Below are 27686 nucleotides of genomic sequence, written 5' to 3'. Positions count from 1 at the left end.
GATTTCCACAGATCTTAAAGACCAGAACTGAAATTCTCCTAGTTTAAAAAAATACCACTACTGACAAAAGGCGACTGTACTTATTACAGCAGCACACTGATGAATAAGTAACAGCAACACAGGGGTGGACTCTTATTTCTGAAGTTTACCACGGCAAAGTCTAAAAAGTGGACAAAAGTGGTGAGATCCTAAATACCAGGTTCATAAAAATAATCAATTTCTATTTTTCTGTCTTCCTTCTGCTTCATGAGGAATCAAAGAAGTCAACAAAGAATTGCTTTGCTTGGGCCAACCATGAAATCTTTAAGAACAGATAGGTATATTCCCTGCTATTCTTCCAGGGCATTATTTATACATTAAAAAAAACCTTCAAAAATAAAGTTATTTAGGCTTGTGAATATTCTGAAGTAAAGTTTCTTGAACTTCTTTGATGAACTCTTCAAGCAATTCAACTTTTCAAACAGTCAACACTGAAAAGTTCCTTTTTAGGTGGATCTATCCCACAGTTACAAAGCGGTTTCCTCCTTTGTTGAATGTGAGAGTGGCTCTTTGCTCTTTCAGTATCCCAAATCGTTCATTCAAAGTCATCCCTGTCTATAGAAAAGGAGGAAAAAATTAACTTGACTGAAAAAAAAACATTTCCCTTGTATGTGATCTTAAGATTGCTAGTGATTAGCAGTAACAATACATAACATCTGGAATTGTGTGTATAATTTCATTTGATTCCAACAAAGATAAGGCATATATCATTGAGTTACCTATCAGTAGCTCCAGAACTCAGAACTAGGTAGTCCAAGAATCCTTACCTTCTAACCATAATGCCTTTGTTACATTATATAAACATATATTACTACTACTATTACTATTATTGTTTATATAAAATACATCCAAGATACCTCTATCTGAATTAATTTGGGGCTCTGCAAACACTGTCACAAATTCTAGTGATAGCTTTAGTAAAAAGAGTTACTTTGATTCCAGCACTCAGGAAACAAGGGCAGGTGGATCTATGAATTTGAAGTCAGCCTGACCTACAGAGTTCCAGGGTAGCCAAGAATATACAGTGTGACCCAGTCTCATAAAAACAAAAGCACTAAACAACAAACAAGTTGTTTTAGGCAGAAATGGTGGCATGCTCCTGCTGTCCTAAGAGGCTGACGTGGGAAGATAATGATGTATGAAGCCAGCCTGGGCAACAGTATGAGACTGTGACTCAAAAAAACAATAGAACCACAGTTATTTCAACAAAGCTTTTAACTGAGTGCCCTACAAAGATTTAAATAAAATTCTGGTTTTTAATTAACAACTAACAAACTGCTTCCAAACAGAAAAGAAATTAAGAATAAGATAAAAATAAACTAGAACAAATTTGTCCTTTCCCCCTCACATTTGGTATTAGGGATTATACCAAGGATTTTGTCTATGCCAAACATGTACTCTCTGATTAAACAAAACCGAACCCCCACCCCTACCCCAATACTTCTAACCTTAAACTCTAGGACCTTATTTCTGCTAAGCTGTTTTCCAAAAAAGTATATGATGAAATTCAACATAAATTCATGGCAAAAACTCTCAGCAAATTAGAAAGACGGAAGCTCCCTCAATCTGACAGAGAATCTCCAATAAAGTTACAATTAACAGTACTACACACACACACACACACACACACACACACACACACACACACTCACTCACTCACACTCACTCACTCACACTCTCTCTCTCTCTCTCTCTCTCTTTAACTTAAGAACTATTTGAGTTTGAGAGGAAAACCTGCAGGGCAGGCAAGCTGTAATTCCCAGCATCTGACAAAGAAGGGAAGTGGAGAGTTAGCAATGGAGACCTGAAAACAGATGTATAAAGGAGCAAAGAGCGAGAAGGCCCATAGTGTCAGGGCAAGCCTGCTTGGTCAGTACCTGAAGAAATAGGGGAAGGGGCAAGCTATACTTTTGAATTTAAACTCAGAGAAGTGGGCAAGCTTAGCCATGAAACATGGTCAAACTGTTAATGCTTTTCCTCAGCTTCAGAACACAGCAAGGAATCTAGTCTAACTACACCTATCCAACACTGTGGTAGATGTGTTAGCCATTATAGTAAAACAAACAAACAAACAAACGGTTTAAACACTGGGAAAAAATTTAGAGAATGAGTTAAGTATTTATATAGACAATCAAGATTGACTCTAACAAGTTTAAAAAAAAAAAAAGCAGTTGAGCAAGATGTGTTATTTTTATCTTTTTAAAGATTTGTTTATATACTTTATGTGTGCACTGTATTTGCATATCTGCACACCAAAAGAGGGCACCAGATCACTTTATAGATGGTTTTAAGCTGCCGTGTGTGTTGAAATTGAACTCAGGACTTCTGGGAGAACAGTCAGTGCTCTTATACTGCTGAGTCATCTCTCTAGTCCCATGAAGTTAAGTAAATTTAATAAGATCAAAGAATAAGATACAAAAACTGTCAAAACTGAAGTGAGGTATAACTTTACACTAACTTGTCACTGTACTCAAGAGTGACAGATAATAACAACGCTGGCAAAAACGTGGAGTTTAGAAATCTATACATTGATGTATATGTATAACCCTATATTATATGCATGTATGTATTACCCATATATATGTATGACACATATATGCTCAAAGAAGTTAGCATATAGTCTACCAATAGCTATCAAATATATCCACTGTCAGTTACCTCCCCTCCCCAAAAGAAAACCTGCTAACATTAAAACTGACAAACAAAACAGAATATTTACAGTAGCTAAAGGAAACAAAAACTTCCAACTAATTAGAGAATGCAAATGTGACATATACATTGATGAACACTATTCAAATAGTAAAAAAAATTAACGCTAATATGGATGAAACTTTAAATTATGGTTAAGTATATAAAGCCAGTAACAAAAGATCATATATTACAAGATCCGATTTAAATGAAATGTCAAAACCTGCATCTCTGAGAAAGAAAACAGATTAGCGGTTGCCTAGGGATAGGGGAAGGAGCTAGCCCACCCTATTTAATTTGCTACTCAATGTTTTCTGTTATCAGAAGGCTGTCAGTGAGCAGTCCAAAGAAATAGAGGGAAAAAAAATTTACCTGTTTTCCCACACTATTTATGTCAAACTGTAGAGGGACACCTTTAGGAACTTTCTTAACATCAGACTGCTCTCTTTTTGTCAAGAATGAAGGTACAGCAGTACGAGTTAATCGTGGTTTCTGAGTTCTAGCAAAGAAAAAAAAAGCTGGAATTAGTTTATCAGATAGAATTACTCAGAATGCCTTTACATATGCTGAAGTGAATCAGGGCTATTACACTGTGCCAAGTGCTGGCTCTTGATGGACTATTCCAACTACCAAAATTTATAATGCTCAAAGAATACCTTCTCAAGTAGAACTACATTTTGTTTTGATTTGTTTTGTTTTTTTGAGACAGGGTTTCTCTGTGTAGCCCTAGCTGTCCTGGACTCACTTTGTAGACTAGGCTGGCCTCGAACTGACAGGGATCCATCTGCCTCTGCCTCCTGAGTACTGGGATTAAAGGCATGTGCCACCACGCTCGGCTTTATAACTACATGTCTAAAAAGTTTTTTCTCCATTTTATGTGTCTTGAGTGTCTGCCTCCATGTATACATGTGCACCACATGTGTGTAGTGATCATGAAGCTGAGGACAGGGTGTTAGAGCTCCTGAGGTTCAAGTTACAGATGGTTGTGCTCTGCCTCGTGGGTGCTGAGAATTGAATCAGACCCTATGCAGGAATAGTAAGTCAACTAGCCAGCCCTACCTACACAACCCTTTTAAAAGTCAAGTAACTGGTGATTTCTAAGTCATGACCTTTATATTAAAGTATCCTTTTTTTCCCTGCAATACATATGGTGAAATGATTAACTACATTAAGTTCATCTTGATAAGATACACTATAAAACCTTTAAAGAGAAAGCAGGTCTGTGTGGCTTCAAAGTAAAGACATTCAAAACATACCAGGGTGGGAGCAGAGTAGTAAGCACAGATGTCATCTCACTTACTGTCATATATACATTTAAGAGCACACATTTGTTATATACACACAGAACTGTGTGGTATGTGCACATGTGGCAGCCAGAGGTCAATATCAGTATCTTTCTCTATCCCTCTCCACCTTATTTTTTGAGATAGAATTTCTCACCAAGCCTGATGCTTAGTATCTGGTTTGACTGGCTGGCCAGTTAGCTCTAGGGATCATCTGTCTACCTGTCTCAGCTCCACACCCCCCCACCCCATGCTGGGATTGCAGGTTCATGCTACCACACCTGGGTTTACATGTGAGTGCTGGGGATACAAACTCAGTTCAACATGCTTGCAGCAAGCACTTTCTCACTGAGCCATTTCCCCAACTCTATGAAGAGAATTTTAGAAAACAAAAACACACAATAAGCAGGGAAAGTGGCATGTATCTGCTTCCTCAGCACTCAGGAACTCAAGACAAGAAGTTCACAAATTCAAGGCCAGTCTGGGCTGCATAGAGACTGTCTGAAACAAAATTGGTAATATTTGTGTTACATATACAGATACATATGAGTGGATGTTACTTAAGGATGTAGAGCCAAGAACCAAGGGTGCTTTTTCTCTGACTTCACCCTACATCATTTCCATTTTTGAGACAAGGTGTCATTCTGTAGTCCAAGCTAACTTTGAACACACTATGTTTCTAAGCTGGTCTCAGAACTAATGGCAATCCTTCTGCCTTAAACCTCCCAAGTACTGGGAGTATTAGTGTATCCTTGCATCTCATTTTATCATACTTAAGACAGTATATTCTGAGCACAAGCGCAATACTTTCCACTTCCCTATTATACATCAGGATGTCACAACTTTTGAAGAAAGGAAAAATAAAAGGAAGAGAAAGACTTACACCGGACACTGGACAGCTCCAGGATTGTCAATGGATACAGTCAAAATTCCTCCATTTGTGGTGGAAGTACGCCACCTAGGTTTGAAATGTTTTCCTTAAAATGAAAGCTTATAAATCAAGTATATCCCACTCAGAGAGATTCATTCTCCCTGCCCACTATCTGTCTTTGTGTACCAACCAAGCTTCCACTACTAGGATAAAGTCTCAGCCCTGAATTACACATTTCACAGTAGCCATTCATGCTTCAGGTTAAAATATGCATGTGCACAGATGCTGGACCCCGTCAGCCTCCTTAGCCATGAGAACTGGAAACCTGGGTTTGCTAGATATTTTTCAAAGTAATGAATATATAGACATTTTTTTAAAGTCAATGCAGAGGCCTGTCTAATGAAACCAGAGAGTTCCTGCTCACCTTTCCCATCTAGAGGTAGCATTTCTCACCTTTCCTGTTTCGTGACTGTTGGTTACTTTTAGTTTACTAAACACGATGTTTACACAGGAAGTTCTTCCTAAGATGTGGCAAGGTTTCAGCTTTCCTACCTGCTTCTGTTTTCATGGTTGTATTATTATTTTCCTTTCCATTGTAACTTAAAACTCCAGTGTTTCTAACAGTGTCTAAATTTTGTCTGCTCTGTACGGAAGTTTAATAGCCTCTCTAGTCCTTTCCACCTTTTCTCCCTCTTTGTAGCTCCCACTTCTCATAATCATCATTGTGTCTCACTGTATGGTTTAGGACTTGTCTCAAACTTGGACTCTTCCTGTGTCAGCCCTCCAAAACTGGGGTCACAGGTGGATGCCACCATTACTGTGAGCTCTACCTTTATATTTACTTATATTAGCCAAAATCTGGCACTTCCATTATATTTGCCCCAAATTAACTATCTTTTGCTATATCAATGCCTTACTCTCAAAGCCCAAATAAAATAAAGAAAGCCAGATACATTGGCACAGGCCTGTGATCCCAGCCCTGGAGAGGTGGATGTAGGAAGAGTTCAAGGCTAAGCTCAGATGCATAGTGAGTCTGAGGCACTTGAGACACTCTCCCAGCAGAAAAACAGCATCACACTATTACACGAATTTCGTTGAAGAAGCAAACAGACTATTATTTTCTTATAGTTTTTCTTTTTTTAATCTCCTGTGCAGATACTGCCAGCATCAGGTTCAAACAATTTCCAACATTGACTGTTCAAAAATCATACTTCTGGACCATGATCTTTTTTTATTTTATTTTACAAAAGTAACTGCTGTTTTTTTACTTTTGTTTTTGTTTTAATTACAAATCCTGATTACTTTGGTGGAACCAGAGCACTGTATAATTCACACTTGGGAAAAAGAATGGACAGAAATTTATTTTTAAAAAGCTCTATGAAGCTGGGTGTGGTGGCGCATGCCTATAATCCCAGCACTCAGGAGGCAGAGGCAGGCGGATCGCTGTGAGTTCGAGGCCACCCTGGTCTACAAAGTGAGTCTAGGACAGCCAGGGCTACACAGAGAGACCCTGTCTTGAAAAACCAAACCAAACCAAAACAAAACAAAAAAACTCTATGGGATTTTATTCTAGTCATTCTATAAACAGGTTCATTTGTTTAAAAGAAGGTGCAGAGAAAGAAAAGGGAGGGAAAGGAGAGAAGGAAGGCAAAAGAAGGAAAACCAGTATCATATAAGTCGAATACCTAGCGGAGAGCACTGGCACTCTTTAGTAACTCACTTGGCACTAAACTGACATCTAAAACGTGAATGATTTGGGAATTAAAGACGTGGCTGAGTGATTCTAGCACATTTAAGGTCCTGGGTTCAATTCACCTACTTCAGGGAGAATCTCATTATAGGTTTCATTAAATTCTTGCACAATGGGACAAATAGCAATTTGAGTAGCTATATCTTGTAAATTTAGAAATGACATCTTAAAAAACAAGTGAACTTACTGACGAGTTCTCTTTGCTACCACATCTTCCAGCAGCTGTTCTGTGTTCAACTGGGCCTGAACCTAAAAGGAAAATAAAAATAACAAAAACCCCAGCAGAGCAGATCTCATAGAAAAGAGAGGATTTAAGTTCATTCAGCTATCATGCCGTAACTCTACAGGCCAGGGCAAACATGAGCGTAAGCTCGCAAGGGCCTGTGCTATGCTGGCCACACCCTCTGTGGGGTCACTGGATTAGAACAAGTGAGGACACAAGTTTACTAGTAAATAATCAAGCTAAATTATTATGAGATACTACTATATGAACAAGAAAAGACAGGAAATAGAAAACATCATGTATTAAGAGAAAGAACTAACCTAATGTCTTAGTTTTCACACTAAAACCTAATTTTACTCTCAACAAGAAGCCAAGCCTATGACTACTAAAGAATCTATGTGAGCAGAGGAAGCACAACCAGGGCTGGTCATACCTTCAAGCCTCTTCTGAAAAGAAAAGTCGCCTGACGAGTGTCCTTCTGATGACTTAATTTATTTCCACTCCTGGTAAAATTAGCTGGAATGTTATTTCTGCAACAAAAACATGTATGAGTGATCTCAGCCACTTTGCTTTCAAATACTTTGAGAAAAATTAAGCGAACACAGTTAAACCCATAAGCTTAAAATTTGATGACCATGTAATATTGACTCCAATTTGCTTTCTTATTTATGCAAAGCTGCTAATTTTGATTTACAAATATCTCTCTCGGCAATATATGACATCACAACTTGATTTTGAACTAATCTATTTGCCAAATATTGTACTTTCTAATATTTTACATCTTACGAAGACATTTACAAAATTACATTTTAGTTCTACTATTTCCTATGCCTAAATTTGTTTTTAAAATTACAATTTAACTAAAAACACTGGCTGCTCTTTCCAAGGGACTAGAGTTCCATTTCTAGTACCCACATGGTGACTCACAACCATTTATAATTCCAGTTCCAGGAGATCCAACATCTTTTCTGACCTCTGTGGGCACTACAAGCATGTGATGCACAGACACACATGAAAGCAAAATATTTGTACACATAAAACAAAAATAAATAAATCTTTTAAAAAAAGATTTGGAAAAACTACCTCTATTGCTTTTGCTTTCTTTTCTGTCTTCATTCAAAAACCTTAATAATTAACGTAAACCAAGCTGGATCCCTGCAACCCACATGACAGAAAAAAAGAAAAAAAAAAAAACCAGTTCCGTCAAGTTGTCTTCTGACCTCCACATATGCACCACGGTACACATGTACTTACACACAAAATTCAAAAATGACACCTTTTAAAAAGTTTATATTAATGAAATTCCTTAGTATTACGGTGTCTAAGAAGTAAGGAAGTTACTACTGAATATTTTTCATGTTAGATTTTGGCTATTTCAAGTATCTTTTCTTTGTTCCTCAGTGTGAGGGATGAAACCCAGGTATTCCCACATGCTAGCTAAGTGCACCAAGCCACATCGCTAGCCCCCATCAAATAAGCAACGGTACTAAAATGACTAGATGACTTAAAGAATCACCACAGTTTTATAAAAATAACTTCACCAACTGTAAATTGATTCTTCTGAATATCTATCAAAGAAAGTATTTTGTACACTGTGATGGTTAATCCTGACTGGCAAACTGGCAGGATTTATAATCATTATGAAAAGAAATCTCTAGACATGTCTGTAAAGAATTATCCAGATTAGATTAAATTGAAGTGAGGAAATCATCCACCACAAGGAGAGGGCATTATTCTATCGCGGTTTGATTAAGAATGGCCCCCAAAGGCTCATATATTTGAATACTTGGTTCTCAGTTGGTGAAACTGTTTGGGCAGGATTAGGAGGTGAGGCCTTGTTAGAGGGGGGAATGTCACTACAGGTGGGCTTTGAAGTCTCAAAAGACTCATGCAATTCCTAGCGCTCTTTCTTCACCTCCTACTTATGGATCAAGATGAAAGCACTCAGCCACTGCTCCAGAGTCACACCTGCCTGCTGCCATGCTCCCCAACATGATGGTCATGGACTCTGAAATCAATAAGCCCCAAATAAACAGTTTCTTCTGTAAGTTGCCTTGGTCATGGTGTCTTATCAGAGCAATAGAGAAACAGCACTACATGAGGAGGAGCCAGCCTGACTAAAAGGTGGAAGTGAGCTGACGCACATCCTCAGCATCTGTTTCATGCCTGTAACATTGTGACCAGCCTGCTCTTGCTGCCACCCTTCCCTGTCATGATGGACTGGAGCCTAGAGAGGACGCCTCCATCCTTAACTGGAGCCTAGAGAGAACGCCTGCGTCCTTGTTTTTGTCAGCTACTCTGGCACCGCACAAGACTAGTAACTGATGCAGACACTCTGGGGTCCCACACTCCTCTCTTCCACTGGAGCACTTACTTCCTGTTTAACTGGTTAGGTCTCTTGAGAACTGCAGCTGGTTTCCTTTGAACTTCATTTGGTCTCAGAAGGCTTGTCTTCCGTTTTAATGCTGGAAAATATCGCTCTATATTCTTTTAGAAGGAAAAATAACTATGTTAATCAGACTGCCACCTGTTATTTAGCTTACTACAATAAAAAACATTTTTTTTTTTTTTTACTGTTGTTGTACAAAGACAGAGTCTACGTAGCCCTGGCTGTCCTGGAACTCATTATGTAGACCAGGCTGGTCTTGAACTCATAGAAATCCACCTGCCTCTGTTTCCTGAGTGTTGGACTCTTCCTCACCTCTTAGCAGGAGAACCTACAAAACCCTCAAAGTAAGGCTAAATGAAGCCTTACTTAATTATTTCAAGTATTATATTATAATAATAAAAAGCTGACTAATACATTACGTAAAAGGATAAAAGGTCAATTTGTAAAATAAGTATATAAAAAGGAGTTTTTTGTTGTTGTTTTCCAAGACAGGGTCTCTCTGTGTAGCCTTGGCTGTCCTGGACTCACTTTATAGACCAGGCTGGCCTTGAACTCACAGAGATCTACCTGTCCCTGCCTCCCAAGTGCTGGATTACAGGTGTGCGGCACTGTCCCTGCTGAAAAAGAGGTTTTAGTAACAAACAAGTTAGAGCATAATTGATTTGGGATTTAATTTAAAAAAACCAAACATGAAATGTCTTTCCTCTACATATGTAAATTATACCCATCATAAAAATCATAATTCAAGCGTCCACATTTTCTATGAAGATGTCTCCAAACTTAATTGTATGGATCATTTCTTATACATTATCTGCATTTTCCTATCACTTTAGCATGGAAAGTGCTTAGTAAACATACACTGACAATGGATAAAAAACCAAACAAACAGCACTTTTTTTTTTTTTTTTTTTTTTCGAGACAGGGTTTCTCTGGTGTGCCACCACACCCAGCTAAATATTTTCTTAAATGTTTGACTTGGATTTCTTCCTTCCTTCTTTCCTTTCTTTCTTAAGACAGGGTCCCTCTATACTTCTCTGGTTATCCTGGTACCCACTATGTAACTCACAGAGATCCCTGCTTGTCTCCTGAGTGCTAAGATTAAAAGCATGTAACACGACACCTGGCCTATGCATTTATTTTCTTGCATCAGGAAGATACTATGTGGTTCAAGTGAGCCTCACATTTACAATTTACAAGAGGAACTGGGTGTGGTGGCGCATGCCTTTAATCCCAGCACTTGGGAGGTAGAGGCAGGCAGATCTCTTTTGAGTTTGAGGCCAGCCTGGTCTACACAATGAGTCCAAGACAGCCAAGGTTACACAGAGAAACTGTGTCTCGAAAACCAAAAAAAGAAAAAGTTTACAAGAGGGAAATTGGAATACTTCCTTCTTCTAAGTGCTATCATAGTTGGCTTCATTTTTGTTTTAAACAGATCTTTTTTGTTGGGGGAAGAGTGGCTTTGACACAGGGTTTCTCTGTGTATCTTTGGCTGTCCTGGACTCGCTCTGTAAACCAGGCTGGCCTCTTAACTCACAGCAATCCACTTACCTCTGTCTCCTGAGTGCTGGGATTACAGGCATGCACCACCAAGCCCAGCTGTTTAAATAAATCTTTATTCACTTAATTATGTGGGGTGTGTGTGTGTGTGACAGAGGACAATGTCAGGTATCTTCTTCGATAGCTCTCCACTTTATCTTTTGAGAAAGAACCGCACTGAATATGGAACTCACTGATTCCACATTGACTGACTGTGTGGTCAACAAGCCCCAGATCTGCCTGTCTCCATCTCTTCAGCTCTCAGATTACAGGCAGCTTTATTAAGGCTTGCACAGAAAGTAGCACCCCGAGCTATCTCTCTAGCACCTCCCCCACATTGGTTCTTAGAGATTATTTAGAAAAGAAGGAAATGTACAATATCATAGAAGGAAAACTTATATCAAAAACATAAAATTCCACAAAATTAGACTAATAGCCCATTCCAAGCATTTTACTTATTATGTATACTGTGTTCAGGTGTGGGTATGTGCATATGCATGCAGGTGCCTGTAGAGGCCAGAAGAGGCTTTTAAAGCCCCTGGAGCTAAAGTTACTCTTGATGCAGGTGCTGGCAACTGAATTCAGGTCCTCTGCAAGAGCAGTATGTTCTCTTAACCCAGGAGCGATCTCTCTACCCCCTATTCCAAGCTTCTTTATTTTCTCTTCAGCAGTAACACCAAGGATCATTTTATAGATAAACATGAAGTGCTCTGCTAGGAAACATAATCTTTCTTTAAAGTATCTGGCATGCTATAACTACTTGTTATAAGTTAGTTTTTAAGTTTACTTATGCAAAGTGTGGTTGTGAAGTCCTAGAATCCAAGCCTCCCTTGATAAGTAAGTGAAGAGGGATCGGGAGTCCAAGTCATTTTTGGCTACACAGTGAGTTCAACTCTCCCCCTCTCAGAAACAGGAGACAGAAACTAAATTTACTAAGTGTGTATAGATTTTTCTTGTCAATATTTATACTGTAATAGGTGTTACAAATAGCTGAAGGACTTAAAGTATACAGGAGAACGGTCATACTTTTTGTACATAAATACCACACTATATGAAAGACTTTGAGCCATGTGGAGATCTTAGTGTCAAATTAGTGTCCTGGAACCAATTTCCACAGACATGGAAGGATAACTGTACTGGAGAATGAGGTATTTATGAACAGCAGAGATTTTTCTCTTAGCTATTAAAATGTTTATGTAAGTCCCAAAGTACTTCATCTAAAAAATAAAAATCAATCTGGGCATGATAGCATGTATTTTTAATCCCAACACCTGGAAGAGGCAGGCCAATCTTTGTGAGTTTGAAGCTAGCCTGACTTCTAGTACAGCCAGGGCTACATAATAGAGAGACCCTGCCTCAAACAATTTTAAATATAAAAATCAGAGGAGCATGGGCATGAAGGAACATGCCTCTAATTCCAGCATTTGGGAGGTAGAGGCAGGAGTCCAAGGCTAGCCTTGGCTACATGACATCTTGATTCAAATGGATAAATTAAAAATCAAGGCTGAGGATAAAATTCAATAGTGGTTGTCTAGCTCTGAGTTTAATCTCCATCATCCAAAAGAATAAATACATAAATAAGAATAAAAAATCTCTGAAGCTGGTGACATGGCCCTATGGGGGAAAGCACCCACTGTGCAGATAAGCTAACAACCATCAGTTTATCCCTGAAACCCACGAAGAAGTGGAAGGAGAAAACAGACTCCTAAAAGTTATCTTTTGACCCTCACACGTGCAATGTGCATATGTGCCTGCACACACACAGAGAATATTAATTTCTTAAAAATTAAAATTATTTTAATTTAATTAATTTCTTAAAAATTAAAGTGAGGGGCTAGAGAGATGACTCAGCAAATAGCAGGACTTGCTGTTCTTGCAGAGGACCTGAATTCAGAGTCCCTAACACCCATGACAAGTGGCTTACAACTACCTATGACTCCAGCTCCAGGGATATGATGCCTCTGATCTCTAAGGGCACCTGCACTCATGCAAATGCACGCACACACACACTTAAAAATAACATCCTTAAAAAATTTTTTTTTGGAGCCAGGGTGTTGGCATACAGGAGGCAGAGGCAGGTGGATTCTCTGTGAGTTCAAGGCCAGCCTGTTCTACAAAGTGAGTCCAGGACAGCCAGGGCTGGTACTTAGAGAAACCCTGTCTCAAAGGGGGAAAAAAAACAAACATTTTTTTAAACAATAAAAAGGCTCTAAAGACTATTTATAAAAATGTTAGGATAGCAAGGTGTGGTGGCACACACATTTAATCTCAGCACTTAAGAGGCAGAGGTAGGCAGACCTCTGTGAGTCCAGGGCTAGCCTGGTATACCTAGCAAGTTCTGGAGGCCAGCCAGAAAGGACTAAGAATGAGAGGTTGTCTTAAAATTCACTAATAAATGCAGGGCATGGTGGCGTACGCCTTTAATCCCAGCACTTGGGAAGCAAAAGCAGATTTCTGTGAGGTTGAGGCCAGCCTGGTCTACAAAAAGAATTCCAGGACAGCCAGGGCTGTTACACTGAGACACCCTATCTCAAAAAATAAAAAACAAAAAAAAAAAAATCACTAATAAGTGTGTGTGTGTATATGTGTGACACACAAACTCACACAAGTATTAATGGAAAATGGATTTGGCCCAGGATTAAACCCTCATCCTACCTTGTCACTGAGAGGTGGACGATTCATAGGACTAATTCCTTTTCGAATTCCAGTTGCTTTCCTGGCTGCAAGGCCAGTAATAACTCCATAAGGACGTCTCTTTCCAGGCAACACTCTTCCTCTACGGCTCACACTAGTTTTACCAAAACCTACAGAAAAAAGGATATTAAAAATTTAGGGATGCATCTTTACTTCTCTGTATTTAAGTTATAAATACATTTATATATTATACTTAAGTGTTATCACATGGAAAGTAAGCATTCTGTATTAGCTAAGTACCTAAAAGGTGAGTTGACTCAACTTTTCACATCAACTAAATTCATACTCTTGTGTACTATTTTACAGGCTACATTAATACCACATTATGAATATTATGCCATGTTTTTGTACCTTTTATTACTTTTAAATGTGGTACACTCAATGTAGCCCACTTAGTAATCATTTCAGTTATACAGGGTTTTTTTGTTTTGTTTTGTTTTTTGACATAGGGACTCAGGTAGTTCAGGCTGACTTCTAACTTACAATGTAACAAGATGACCTTCAACTTTCATTCCAGATACTTCTAACATCTCTACACACATCCATCCTCAACATACTTCTAGAAGGTGAAATGCTAGGCCAAAGAATAATGCAAATATTAAAGGATTTTTACTTATATTAAAAACAAACAAACAAACAAATGAATGCATTTGTTTGTATTCTAGAAACGTAAGGTAGAATTCTCTTTCTGTATTAACAACTTTTAAAAGCTTTCATTTTGGAGAAATGTTTTGCATAGTATATTTATTTTTAAAGATTTGTTTTTATTTTATGCACAGACATCTAAGTATACCACATGTGTATAGAGAGCCTGCAGAGGCCTGAACTGCACTTACAGATGGTTGTGAGGCAGCAAGTAGGTCTTGGGAACTGAACCTGGGTCCACTGCAAGAACAGCCAATGCTCTTAACCACTTATCAGTCTCTCCAGCCACAGTACATTTCAATCTCACTTAAGTCCCTTGTGTAATTCAGTTATTCTTTTTATTTTTCTTTAGTATTTGTTTTTAGGTGCTTCAAGCTGAACCCAAAGCCCTGTTCACAGCAGGGAAGTGTTCAACAACTACTCACAGTCTCAGGCCCCTTTTCATCTGTATTGCTTAGTACTAGGGGAGTGGGGGGTGGTATGCTTTAACTGATAACTTGACAATGAGATTAAACCTGTATCTCTGGTTTTTTTTTTTTTTTTAAGCTATTTTTATCCTTTCATTATCAATGTTCATGAAATAGATTTCTGACTAAGTTGTCTTTCAGGGTTTTAAGAGGAAAACTGGCAAGTATGGTGGCCACACGCCTTTAATCCCAGAACCAGGAAGCAGAAGCAGACAGATCTCTGAGACTTCCAGGCTAGCCTGGTCAACATACTGAGTTCCAGGACACTCAGAGCTATGTTGAAACACCCTGTCTCAAGAAAAACACAAAAAGATACATAGATAGATAGATGACAGACAGACAAATAAAAGAGGAATTATATTTATTTATAATGAACTTTAAGCATCTTTACACACTTTACTATTCAGGAATCTTTTTTTTTTTTTTTTTTTAAAGATTTATTTATTAGGTACACAGTACTCTGCCTGCAGGCCAGAAGAGGGTGCCAGATCTCATTATTGATGGTTGTGAGTCACCATGTGGTTGCTGGGAATTGAACTCAGAACCTTTGGAAGAGCAGTCAGTACTTTCAACCTCTGAGCCATCTCTCCAGTCCCTCAGGAATCTTTTATTATCTCATCATACAAATATTTTTGTGTTTACTAGTGAAACTTTTTTGTACATTTCTTTGTCATACTTATCACTAGATATTCTATACTTTCTTAACAATCACATAAAAGATTTATTTCTACTAATAATTTTTATACTATCATTCATGGCATTATAGAGAGTTATTAAAGTCTTAAATGCTACTACATATTTTTGGTTGTGCTGAGGCTTAAACCCAGAGTGGCATGCATGCCAGGCCAAGGCCCTATCACAAAGCTCCTCGCACAGCCCTTAATTACTACTCTTTTTCTGATGCTGGGGATTCAGTTCAGTGTCTTATATATGCTAGACAAGTGCTCTATCCCTGAGCTACGTATCAGAAGTCCTCTTCCTTCCCTTAGTCTTCCTTTGTTTTTATGTCGACACATATGTATCCACATATGTGTATGCATGTATATACACACACATGGTTTTACATATGAGCAAAAACAAAAAATATTTTGTCTTTCTTCTTAATAAACTATTACATGAAACTCAATTATAATAGTCTTTTGCATTATTTTCTGGAGACTGGTCCTTTCCCCTGAGTACTAGAGATTCAATCCTGAATCTTATACTATGTACAGCTCTCTCACTGTTCTATACCTCTAGCTCCAAACTTTGTACCTTTAACCTTGAGATTTCTAGGTGACAATGCTGTCATCTCCAAATAACATCATCTTCTTACTTTTTCAACTTTTTAAAATTTCTTAGTGCAACAGCCAGAAAATTCCAGAGAATCACCTAAGTAACTATGGTGATGGTGGGCAGTCCATCTTAATTCTGATTTGGCGGAGAATGTCTGTAGTAATAGCAGTCTCAATTTAATTCTGATTTTTAAGCAAGAAAGTCTTTAGGATGATAACTGCAACATGTATCAGGTTTTATCACAAAGTCACATTGTAAAAACCAAGATTAAAATAATTCTTTATTGTAGAATTTCTCAGGACTAATGCATACTGTGGATCTCCAACAGAAAGATAATAACAAATTAGTTAACTCTGAACCTTTTCGGGTGATACCCTTATCAGTAACTTTGAGACCAGAGTACAAGAAGATAGAAAAGCTTGTTATGCTGTGGTGGTGTACAAACCACTGTTAATTTATTCTCTGTCAGCTGCCACAGTTCACCTTTTACTACCTACCTCTCAGAAGAATACTATTTTGTAACAGTGGGCATGACACTATTGTCAGCAGAGGATGCCAGGGAGATCCTAGAGAGTAAAGGAGCTTCCTCCCAGGTGCCAGTGGGCTTTTCATGGCTGTTCCTGTGGCATGGGACACTGAAGAACACACGCCAGCCTTCTTACTCGCAGGCTGATATTATTTGGCTACAAAGACTGATGGTACAAACCCCTCGTCCTTACTTCTCTGCCCCCACCATGATTTTTAGTAACATCACCACACGTCCACAGATGGCTTCCATTGAGTCACATTAGGACAGAAACTCAATGAACTTCTCTGCCATCCAGGAGACCATGTCATGACCTCACCCTCTCCATTAATGTCAGTCCAGGTGTGTGGGGAGTGGTAGTGTGTTTGCTCAAGGTACAATCCTTTCTCAGGTATTCTCTGTCCTAGAAGTATTAACTACTATTAATCTTATCAGAAGAAAAACAATAAAGATACAACATGTTTAATTATTTATTTCTATATGTGATTTTCTTCTGGAATGATTAAACTACGGTGAGTGAATTTGTATATAAAATCTATGACGTGTTATGACTTGTATCAACTACCAAACAGCTAGCCTTACGGTGGTAGTCCTGTCAAATATTCATTTTCATGTGAAGCAGACAAGACTGATGAGATTATCTTAATTCTGTAGGTAAGGCAAAGAGCGGTGACAACTGAGAGGTCACAGAGCCGAGCAGCTTGCTGCCCTAAAGGCAGGTACATGTAGCTCTAAAAAATAAATAACTTCTCCAAATTGTGACATAATATTAAATCATAGTCAAAGAATATAGTCTACTATGTATTTTCAAAGAAGAAAAAGTAAGCTTTGGATTAGCTGTTACAAAAGGAGCAGGATTCGAATAGGACACAGAGACTTTCCAGTTTGTGCAACAACTACAAAGACAAAGGTGAAGCCAGCATACTGTGTTATGAAACGCTAGGGAAGGGTCAAGGGCATGACGTACTGGATCATGGAAGGTTAGAATGACATGGTCTGTGCGTGACAAAGAATCCATGATAATATTGCATCAGTTTACAATCAGTGCTTTAGACCTACTGGAAGAGGGGATGAGAATGCGGCAGAAAGAAACCACTTAGGATGGATGCTGCAGGAGCACTCAAACAAGACTTCAGAGGACCATGAGAAGAATAAAAAACTGAAATTACTACACAAGAGTGAAATGACATTTTATCTTGTGTCAGTTTACTTTTATTTTTCTAGACAGGGTTTCTCTGTGTACCCCTGGCTGTCCTGGACTCACTCTGTAGATCAGGCTGTCCTCAAACTCACAGAGATCCACCTGCTTCTGCCTCCCAAGTGCTGGGATTAAAGGTGTGTGACACACCACTGCCCAGCTCAATTTAGTTTATTATTTTGTTTTTGTTTTAAAGATTTATTTATTACATATACAGTGTTATGCCTGCACACCAGAAGAGGGCACCAGATCTCATCACAGATGGCTATGAGCCACCATGTGGTTGACTCAGGACCTCCAGAAGAACAGACAGTGTTCTTAACCGCTGAGCCATCTCTCCAGCCCTCAGTTTACTTTTTAACATACAATACTTTGATAATACTATAACACTACTCAGAGTCTATCTTTAGTCTCTCCCACTTCTGACCACATTTGTTCACAAAAATGTACACAACAGCGTATAACAGTGTATAGAACACAGCTCCTACACTTTCCCACTGATTTAATTCTCTTATCTTGGAGGACTAAAACAAGACATAGAAAATTCGTCTTTCTTTTGACACTACACTAGTCCTTTCTATGGATTTCTTTTACACATACATCCTTTGCTCCAATAATTTTAGGAGCCTCTGAGAAGTAACTGAAGTCATGAGGAGAGAGCGTTCACGGAGTTCGTCTTAAATAACAGACCCCGGAGGGTTCTCTACCCTCCTCCCACGACATGAGACTATCATAGGAAGCCTATGAGCTTCACCTCAGAAGGCCCCCATCAGAACCTGACAGTGGTGGAATGCGGATCTAGGACCTACAGTTCCAGAACCAAGAAATACAGCTATTGAGGCTTATAAACTACCTAGTCCACAGTGCTGGTGCTGCAGCTGCTGCGTAGGTAGAGTCTGTGTGCAGCAGAGAATGGCAATGCCTTGATACAAATGCACTTTCATCTCACAGACCCTTGCAGACTTCAGGGTTCTCTGCGGGCGCCCAGCTAGCATTTTGGCCACCCCGTTATTTGCTTTGGTTTTTCTACCATAAGACATTTAAAGTTTGTGCTTTTTTTCTGTATTGGTTTTTTGAGACAGGGTTTCTCTGTGTATCCTTGGCTGTCCTGGACTCAACTTAGTAGACCAGGCTGGCCTCAAACTCACAGACATTTGCCCACCTCTGCCTCCCGAGTGCTGAGATCACAGGCATGAGCCACCTAGCCTGGTTGAAGTAGTTTTTTTAGTAAGTGTTTATTGAATTTCTAAGTTAATATTTCAGGCAAGGGATTAAAAAGCTTCAAATTGCTTTTTTCTTTCAGCCATCAAAATCATATTTCAGGCAAGGGGTTAAAAAACTTCAAATTGCTTTTTTCTTTCAGCCATCAAAATCATACTGAGTATCTGGCAGTGGTTATCTGCTTTGTTAATTATTCTCTTCCCTTAAATTAATATTGCTGATATCACAAGGTAGAAATCCAAACTCTTCCCAGCCATACATACACACCCCAACCCCGTCTCCCCCGCAGGCCCCCCCCCCCACCACATATTCAGCAGCAGCAGCAGCTGTTCCACACTTTAACCTGGCACAGCAGCAGACTGCCAAACCAAGTGCAACCTCAATCGCAGGAGTTGCTCAGCTTCCCTAGATATCATTTACCTCAAGGTTCAGATCATGGCCTCATAAAAGGATAACGTTTCTGATGCTTCATGGATCAAATTAAATCTTACTTTATTCATCACACTTTCTCTTAGCACAAAATCCTTATGTGAAGATGTGGCACCTTTAAAAAAGTATTACTTTGCCCTGTATTTATGTATGTATGTGCCTGGTGCTCACCAAGGACAGAAGAGGGTGTTGAATTCTCTGAAACTGTAGTTATAGATAGTTGCCTCACCATGTAAGTGCTGGCAATCAAACCTGGATCCTCTGGAAAAGTAGTCTGTGCTCACCTCGCCTCAACTTTGGTTGTTGTTGCTGTTTTTTTTTTTTTTTTTTTCTCCTTTGAGACAGTCTTAACTATATAGACCTCGCTGGCCTTGAACTGTCAGCAAGCCTCCCAAATGCTGAGATTACAGGCATCATTACCATGGCCACCTATGACATTTTTAAAAACTCCATTTCCTCTATGTTACTCATTACTAGAAATTAACTCCTTAAAGTAAAAGACTGTATCCTTATGCGTTCTCAGAACCAGGCAGTTCAAAAACATTTATCAGACATGTAAAATATTAATAACTACTATTTCTGGCTACTCTGAACTCTAAATGATTACTTTGAAACCAAATATATAAACATATATAATGATACATTAAATATGATGTATTGAGTAACAATTGTAAAGAAATATTTAATATAAATCAGTATAATTACATAAATGTCACAAAAATATATAAACTAAATTTAACTATTTAAAAAATGATTAGAGACTGAAGATATGGTTCAGCTGTTAAGAGCATCTGTTTTCTCCTCCAGATGACCCAGAATTCAAGTCAGGTTGCTCACAACCACATGGAGCTCCAGCTCCAACACCTGACTTCCATTAGCTACTGTACCCACACGCACACACCCTACATGTAATTAAAAATAAAAACAAAGCTTTAAAAATTATTAGAGAACAGTGAGTTTCTTGTAGGTTCCAGACTCAGTAATTTATACACACACACACACACACACAAACACACACACAAATACATGCTGGTATACTATCTGTTAAACATATAAATTATGCTCTACTGAACATTAAGTTTTGCTTTTTAAAACATGGAATAAAATACTGATTAATTTGGCAAAGTTATTTTTATTTCTGTGAAGAAGACTTAAGTTTCTTTTCATCTGAACAAAAGTTTACTCAAAGATGCTGGTATAATTGCTAAAGGATTAATTTATAATCTATATATTGAATTATTGTTCCCAATCTATTTTAGAACAAAATGATTTTATGCAAAGTAGCTATCTGACTATCAGCCAGGTATGGTGCCACATGCCTATAATCCCAGCACTTGGAGGCAGAAGCAGGTCGATCTGTGAGTTCAAAGCCAGGCTGGTCTACAAAGCGAGTCCAGGGCAGCCAGGGCTACACAGAGAAACCCTATTGGAAAACCAAAACCAAAACAACAACAAAACAGGTTATCAAATATAACTATACATGTACACTATCTAATTACACCTACAGCAGTCAATTTAGAGTGTCACTTTTGAGAAACGTACACATACAGTTGTTCTTCATAAGATAAAATCTGGATGAAAGCTGGAAAAGGTAGTGGACACCTTTAGTCTCAGTATTTTGGAGGCAGAGGCTGACAGATCTCTGTGAGTTTGAGGCCAGCCTAGTCTACATAGCCATGGCTATAGAGTGAGGCACTGCCTCAAAATAAATAAATAAATAAATAAATAAATAAATAAACAAACAAACAAACAAATCTATCTATCTGCAGGTGGGTTTCTTTGTAGAATAGCAGTCTCCACATAGTAAAGTGAGTTTACTTCCTGTAATACTTAGACATGCTTTACTTCAAGTTGAGAATTTTCTAGTAAACAGAGCTGTTCCACAATAGAGTAAATTCTCTTAGGATGCAGTATGCTCTTTAATTCAACAAATTCAAGCTGGAGTCAGTTACCCAGCAGACAGTCACTGGTTAAAAGCAGGACCTGAGCTATATAAAATCTTTGGCAATTCTAAAATCTAAATCTAATTAAACTACTTATAAACTGGGATTACTTTTAAACAACTAAGAATTTTAAGAAACAGTATCATCTATTTTAGGAAATAATGTTTTTCCAGGGTTTCAGAATTAAACAAAAATCTGAGAGTAAGTAAAAAGTACAAAGGGGTACTGGTGTAAAATTGTAGATTTTAAGTCTGTGCTGAACATATTAGATTTTGAATCCATAAACAACAGCATTTAAACCTTACCAGAGTTCTGTTGGATTCCCCATCGTACTCTCATCCTGAACTGCCGGGTACCACTTTGCTGGAGTCTTCTATTTAGTCTTGGAAAATTTTGCTTCTTACCTTCCTTTCTATTCAGTTTGATAATATCATCTACAAAATAGGTAAAGCCATAATTATTTTCATTTTAGCACAATGAATAAATTGCTCAGTCTCATTTTATAGTCAGTAGATTTCTCCTATGTCCCCAACTTAGTGCCCGTTTTTATCATCTTAGCCTTTTCAGACTGCCAAGGCTGGTTATGAACCTGCTATAGAGCTAAGGCTACCTGAACTCCTAATCCCTTTCCTTCAGCCTAAACTTCCATCAGCCATTTTACCTTATGAAATACTAAAAAAAAGTTTCTCAAGTAAAAGTTCTAATCAATAGACAAAAGCAGATCTATAAACTAGCGAGTCACTGCTGCCTGGCTTGGGCTCCACTCAGTGTGTCACCCTTTTCCACCCAAGACGTCTCTTGGCTACATAATGCCACATTCTATTCCGAGAAAGATAAAGAGGATGAAAGGAGAAAAGGAAAGCGAAGGATGAAAAACATTCTCTAGTCTCTAAGCCCAATGTTAACTATGATGACTGACAAAGCAAATAGCCAAAGAAACTGCACTGTCAACAACTTCCTACTGAAGCTAAAAGCTAATTCCAAGCATTTCTTCAAATCATTTGAACCATAAATGTGTCAATATAATTAGTTTTTCCTAGATCAAAGAAAAAAAGATTGTAAGAGAGATTATAAGGATCACTTCTTATATGATTTGTATTATTTCTCCCATAAATTGTCCTCTGGCCTAAATGCGTATAGCAATATGCATACACATACACACACAAAAATATTGTAATGTATAGCACTTCAAAGTACAGTTTTGAGACAAATCTCCAACTGCCAAACAGCTCACTAAACTTACAAACAGGAGGGTTGAGGGTGTGGCTCATGATAGAGTGCGCTCCAGCACTCATAAGACCCTAGGTTTGATCCTTAATACCCATTAGTAAGATAAAAGACAATAAAAACCATTTGTGTTAGTCACATCCTTCCACTGAAGAAAAATACCCAAAAGACAATTAGAAAGAAAAGGGTTGGGTTTGGGGGGGTGATCCTCATAATTTCAGAGGTTTCATTCATTGGCCCCACTGTCTCTAAGCCTGATGACACGTAACATCACGATGGAAGGGCTTGGAGGGAAAGCTGACTGCGTCTGACATCCAGGAAAAGAAGTGAGCACAACCCTTCAAAGGCACACCTTTAGTAACCTGCTTCCTCTAAGTAGGCCCTACCTCTCCTAAACAACCCATCCAGTCAAAAACTTATCAATGTCTAGTCCAGAGAGGGCATCACTACCTTCACGTCTCAATCACTTCTCAATAGCTCCACCAGCTTCCACATAGCCTTTGGGAGACACTACATTTAAACCATAACACTAGGTTTAAAACAAATGTTTCACAAATATCAGATCTATAACCTTATTCAATTCTTATTGAGCAGAAATGGGAAACATTGTTTTTTCTTAATAGGGAAATAGCAACTTCCCCAATAGACATTTACAACCTCAAAGCTTTAAGAATATACCCAAACAATTAATTTGGAAAGAGTAGGGGCAAAGGAAGTATTGATTTTGACTACTAGGGTAGTTCTGTTGTTTCTGAAACAAGATCCTACTCACTATGTAGCCCTAGCTGTCCTGGAACTCATAGACTATGCTGGCTCGGGACTCAAGAGTTCTATCTCCTCCTACCTCGAAAGTGCTGGGATCAAAGTAATGTGCCACAGTACCCAGCATACCAAGGTGAATTTTACACAGGACATAATCAGCCTAAATATAACTAAAATTAATTTAAGATGAAGTCTCAATTTATGACCCAGTCTGGCATCTTCCAGAGTGCAGGCATACTGCTATATTAGACAATTCTTGCCACAACTAAAAAAGCAAACAGTCAGGCATGATGGTACTCGGGAGGCAAAGGCAAGTGGATCTCTGTGAGTTCAAAGCCAGCCCGGTCTTCAAAGAGAGTTCCAGGATAGCCAGGACTAGAAGAGAAACCACGTCTAGAAAAATAAAACAAATGGAAAACATCTTATTATCTAAGCCCTCAGACAAAGTTGTTTGATATAAAAGGAGAGAATAGCCTCTCTAAACAATGATTAGACAGGGTAAGTATTAGAAGAAAACAGATCCACTAAAATGAACTACTTAATAAAAACTTTCTTCTGGAGCTGGAGAAAGGGTCAGCAATTAAGAGTACTTGCTGCAGTTAGGAATGGTGGTCCACATCTTTAATCCCAGCACACAGGAGGCAGAGGCAGGCAGATCTATGTGAGTTCAAGGCCAGCCTGATCTACAGAGTGAGTTCCAGGACAGCCAGAGCTACATAGACAAACCCTATCTCAAAATACAAAACAAAACAAAAAACATAAAAGAGCACTTGCTGCTCTTCCAGAAGACCGAGGTTTAATTCCCAGTGATCACAACTCAAGTTCCAAGGGATCTGACACCCTCTTCTGTTTCTACAGACACCAGGCACTCATGTGGTACACAGACATACATGCAGGCAAAACACTCATATACATAAAATATTTTTTCCTTAACAAAAGGAAAACATTTCTTCCATGCCATTGTACTTATGTATATGTGAGATAATTATAGTACATTCAGTTATTCTTGCCACAATCCTATCAAAAAAGTGTTACGATATTTTTTTTTAATTAAGAAACTGAGCCAATGTCAATTACTAGTTAACTTGGTAGATAATCTACATAAATTCTCATATAAATTTGGTAGAGAAAATAAAACCATATTCTAAAATTGGAAGGAGGGGTTGTAGGGAGGGAGGGGTCCTCGGTATGCAGCCCTGGCTGGCCTGGAACTTGCCTCAAACACAGAGATGTTGCCTGCCTGCCTGCACTTCTCTGAGCCACTAATTCTAACTTTCTGCAGATCTGATAAGACTAACCACCTCTCCATCACAAATCTCTAAGATTTTCACTGACAAAAAAAGCACCTGACAGGCTGATTGATATACTTTCCTGAGTAAAAGACAGAACATTTTTTCTACTTTGAAAAAGGGTCAGCCCTCTTTAACTTATGTCCTAATTATCAAACAAAACATACACAGAAGTAGCGGGGGTCAGTAAAGTGCATGAAGGCCGAGTTCAGCTCCCCAGTACCCACAAACAAAGCCGGGTGCTGTGGCATGTCTGTGATCCCAGCAATGGGGAGGTAGGCACAGGATCCCTGATACATGATGGCCAGCCAGATTGGCCAGGTAAGTTTCAGGTTCAATGATAGACTCTGTCTCAAAAAGGTAGATAGTGGGAGCTGGAGAGATGACTCAGTGGTTAAGAGCACTGACTGCTCTTCCAAAGGACCAGGGTTCAATTCCCAGCATCCACATTGCTCACAACTGTCTGTAACTCCAAGATCTGACACCCTCACACAGACATACATGCAGGCAAAACATCAATGGACATAAAATAAAAATAAATACTTTTTTTTTTTTTTAAGGCAGACTGTGATTGAAGAAGATACAAAATAACCATAGCACCTCCACACACATATACACACTAAACACGGTGGGGGAAAAGCCTGAAAAAAAGTTTAATTTCTGGAACCAATGGCAGGAGAGAATCAACTCTTGAAAAGTTGTCCTCTGGCCCATGTATGTGTGTTGTGGTATGCACACATTTGCACAAACACACATGGAGACACACACACAGAGACAGAAAGAGAGACAAAGACACACAGACACAGACACACACACACACACACACATAGACAGAGACAGAGAGAGGTAGTATATTTAAAGAAACATAAACTATGAGCTCCTGAAGTGTACTGGCTGTGAAAATAGTTATTTAACAATCTCCACGACACCTATAGTTTGGAGCTCTAAAGCCAGACTGAAACCTTGACTTCACCTACTAACCATATAAGACTGAGTAAATTACTTTCCCATTTCAGGCTCCTGTAAATGGTAATAACACACACAGTATTATATACAATGCAGGTGTATATAAAAATATAGGGCCTTTAATTCCAGCGCTCAAGAGGCAGAGGCAGGTGATCTCTTTGAGCTTGAAGTCAAGCTGGTTCCAGGCCAGCCAGGGCTACATAGTGGACCTTGTCTCAACACACACACACACACACACACACTTCTAAGTAGTTTTCATTTGCCTGTTGACTCAATTCCATGAGGTAGCCACTATCACTTTATACTTTTCTTTTTAACTATGTGTGTATGATTGTAGATTTGTGCATGTGAGCCTAAAGAGGGAATGGGATCTCTGGAACTCCTGTTACATGAAGTTGTAAGCTAAGCTGGATGCTGGGAACCAAACTCTGGGTCTCTACAAGAACAGAATGTCTTAACAAGTAAGCAAGCTCTCACCCGCACTGTCACCTTTTTAGGCAAGAAGCGTTTGTCCACAGTAATTTGTCCATAGTCACATGGCTAGTTAAGTGTCAGATGCAGGATCCCCATGATCTAGGACAGCTCTAGATCACTTACCACTAGAAGTAAGTACAACCTTTGTGAGGTTATCAGGAAATTAAATGCATATTAAACATTCAGACGACTGCCTAGCAGCTTGTAAGCATCCAATAAGCATCTGTTATACTAATTCATGGCTTTTGCTCAAGAGCTGTCTTCATGTTTTTTTAGTTCATTAGTGATCAGCAGTGTGGTCAGACAGGAGGCCAAACATATCCCTGTTAGTTCACTAGTTAACAAATTAGGTTCTGACTTGAGGCAATCCTTAGAAACCAAGAAGAGCTTTGTGTGTGTTTGTTTCGAGACAGGATTTCCCTGTGTAGCCTTAGCTATTCTGGAACTCTCTCTATAGACCAGGCTGGCCTCGAACTCAGGAATATCAGGCTGGCCTCAAACTCACTGAGATCCACCTGACTCTGCCTGCTGTGATCAAAGGCGTGCACTGCCACCACCACCCGGCTAAAATAGAGTTCTTAACTGCTGATCAAAAACTTTCCAAGTAACAGAAGAGATAAGAGGAATGTAAAGAAATAAACAAAAGAATGTTACCAGGCCCAGTATTACCCTAAACACCATCATCAAAAAAGGTTACACCTGAGTTCAGTATTCCGGTTATTTTATGTTAAATATATCAAAGGGGAGGTGGTGGACAGAAAAGATCTGGAAAGAGAAAGAAGACTGCACCGACTCTATCCAATACTATAACTTGACTCTACAGAAAAGGAATTACTTTTAGATCTAAGCCAAACAGAAGCCTTCGTAGTGTTGGGTCTTTTTTTTTTTTAAACGAAAATAAAACAACAATCCTAATGCTTTTCTTACATAATCAGCAGCAAGCCACGGCATCTTTTTTATGCGCACTGGACTCTATGTTCTACCTGACATTTTAGCAATCTGCGTACATCTCTCCCTCCCCGCCCCCAATTAGCTAACTTTGAAACCCGGGTAGGGAACAGGCTTCAGTAAACACCGAATCTAACACAGCGGCAATACAGTCCTCGCTCAAACCCTCCGGGCGGCTGTTCCGGGACCGCGTCCCCACCCCCCGGCGTTCCCGAGGGGGTGGGGGCGCCGGTTGGAAGTCGCCGGTGCCCGGCGCAGATCTGGGCACAGTCACGCCTAACAAGCCATTCTCCTAGGCCCGGTACTAAGACACTTCATAAGGAAAAGGCCCGGAGGAGTGACAGGTCCGGGTGGCCCAAGAGACGGCGTCCGGTAGAAGATGACAGCACCCACCGACCCTACGGAACCCGCGCCCCGTGCAGTCCTTGCCGTGGCCCCTCCCTCCCTCCCTACCCCACGGTGTGTGTGGTGGAGGGGGGGGACACGCGGGGTCTCTCCCGCCCCACCTCGGGGGTCCGCGCCGGTTCCGCCCACGCGCAACTGAACCCGACAGGCAACCGCGGCCAACTAACCGCCCCTTCCCCCACAGAGACTCTCGCCCCCTCCCCCACCGCGACGCGGCCACCCCGACCCCTCACCCAGGGACATGTCGATTTTGTCGAGGTTCTCGTTGCTTCGGGCTTTCGGCGGCGGCGGCGGGGTCGCCGTGGCTCCCACCAACCGGGTGCCAAACCGGTTCATGACTGGGGATGCGGCGTCGGAGCAGTCAGCCGGGAAGGCCAGAGACGCAGGCCCGCCGCCTCCCACTCACGCTCTCTGACTAGCTGCAGCGCGAAGCGCGCA

The 27686-nt window shown here is 39.6% G+C and overlaps 1 protein-coding gene across 1 annotated transcript; it reads right to left on the bottom strand.

Moving 5' to 3' along the window:
• On the bottom strand, positions 1–27686 carry Fyttd1 (forty-two-three domain containing 1). The gene is made up of 9 exons (XM_051149803.1): positions 27482–27686; positions 21483–21611; positions 13435–13583; positions 9229–9341; positions 7288–7384; positions 6819–6880; positions 4894–4968; positions 3100–3226; positions 1–594 (listed from the first exon to the last, which is right to left on the bottom strand). The coding sequence occupies exons 1-9, from the start codon at positions 27582–27584 to the stop codon at positions 496–498; spliced, it is 954 nt and encodes a 317-aa protein (XP_051005760.1). The 5' UTR covers positions 27585–27686; the 3' UTR covers positions 1–495.

Source organism: Acomys russatus, chromosome 8 (assembly GCF_903995435.1).
Source record: "Acomys russatus chromosome 8, mAcoRus1.1, whole genome shotgun sequence".
Classification (NCBI taxonomy): domain Eukaryota; kingdom Metazoa; phylum Chordata; class Mammalia; order Rodentia; family Muridae; genus Acomys; species Acomys russatus.
Note: the sequence above shows the minus strand (reverse complement) of the source record. Positions and strands in the feature narration are given on the sequence as shown.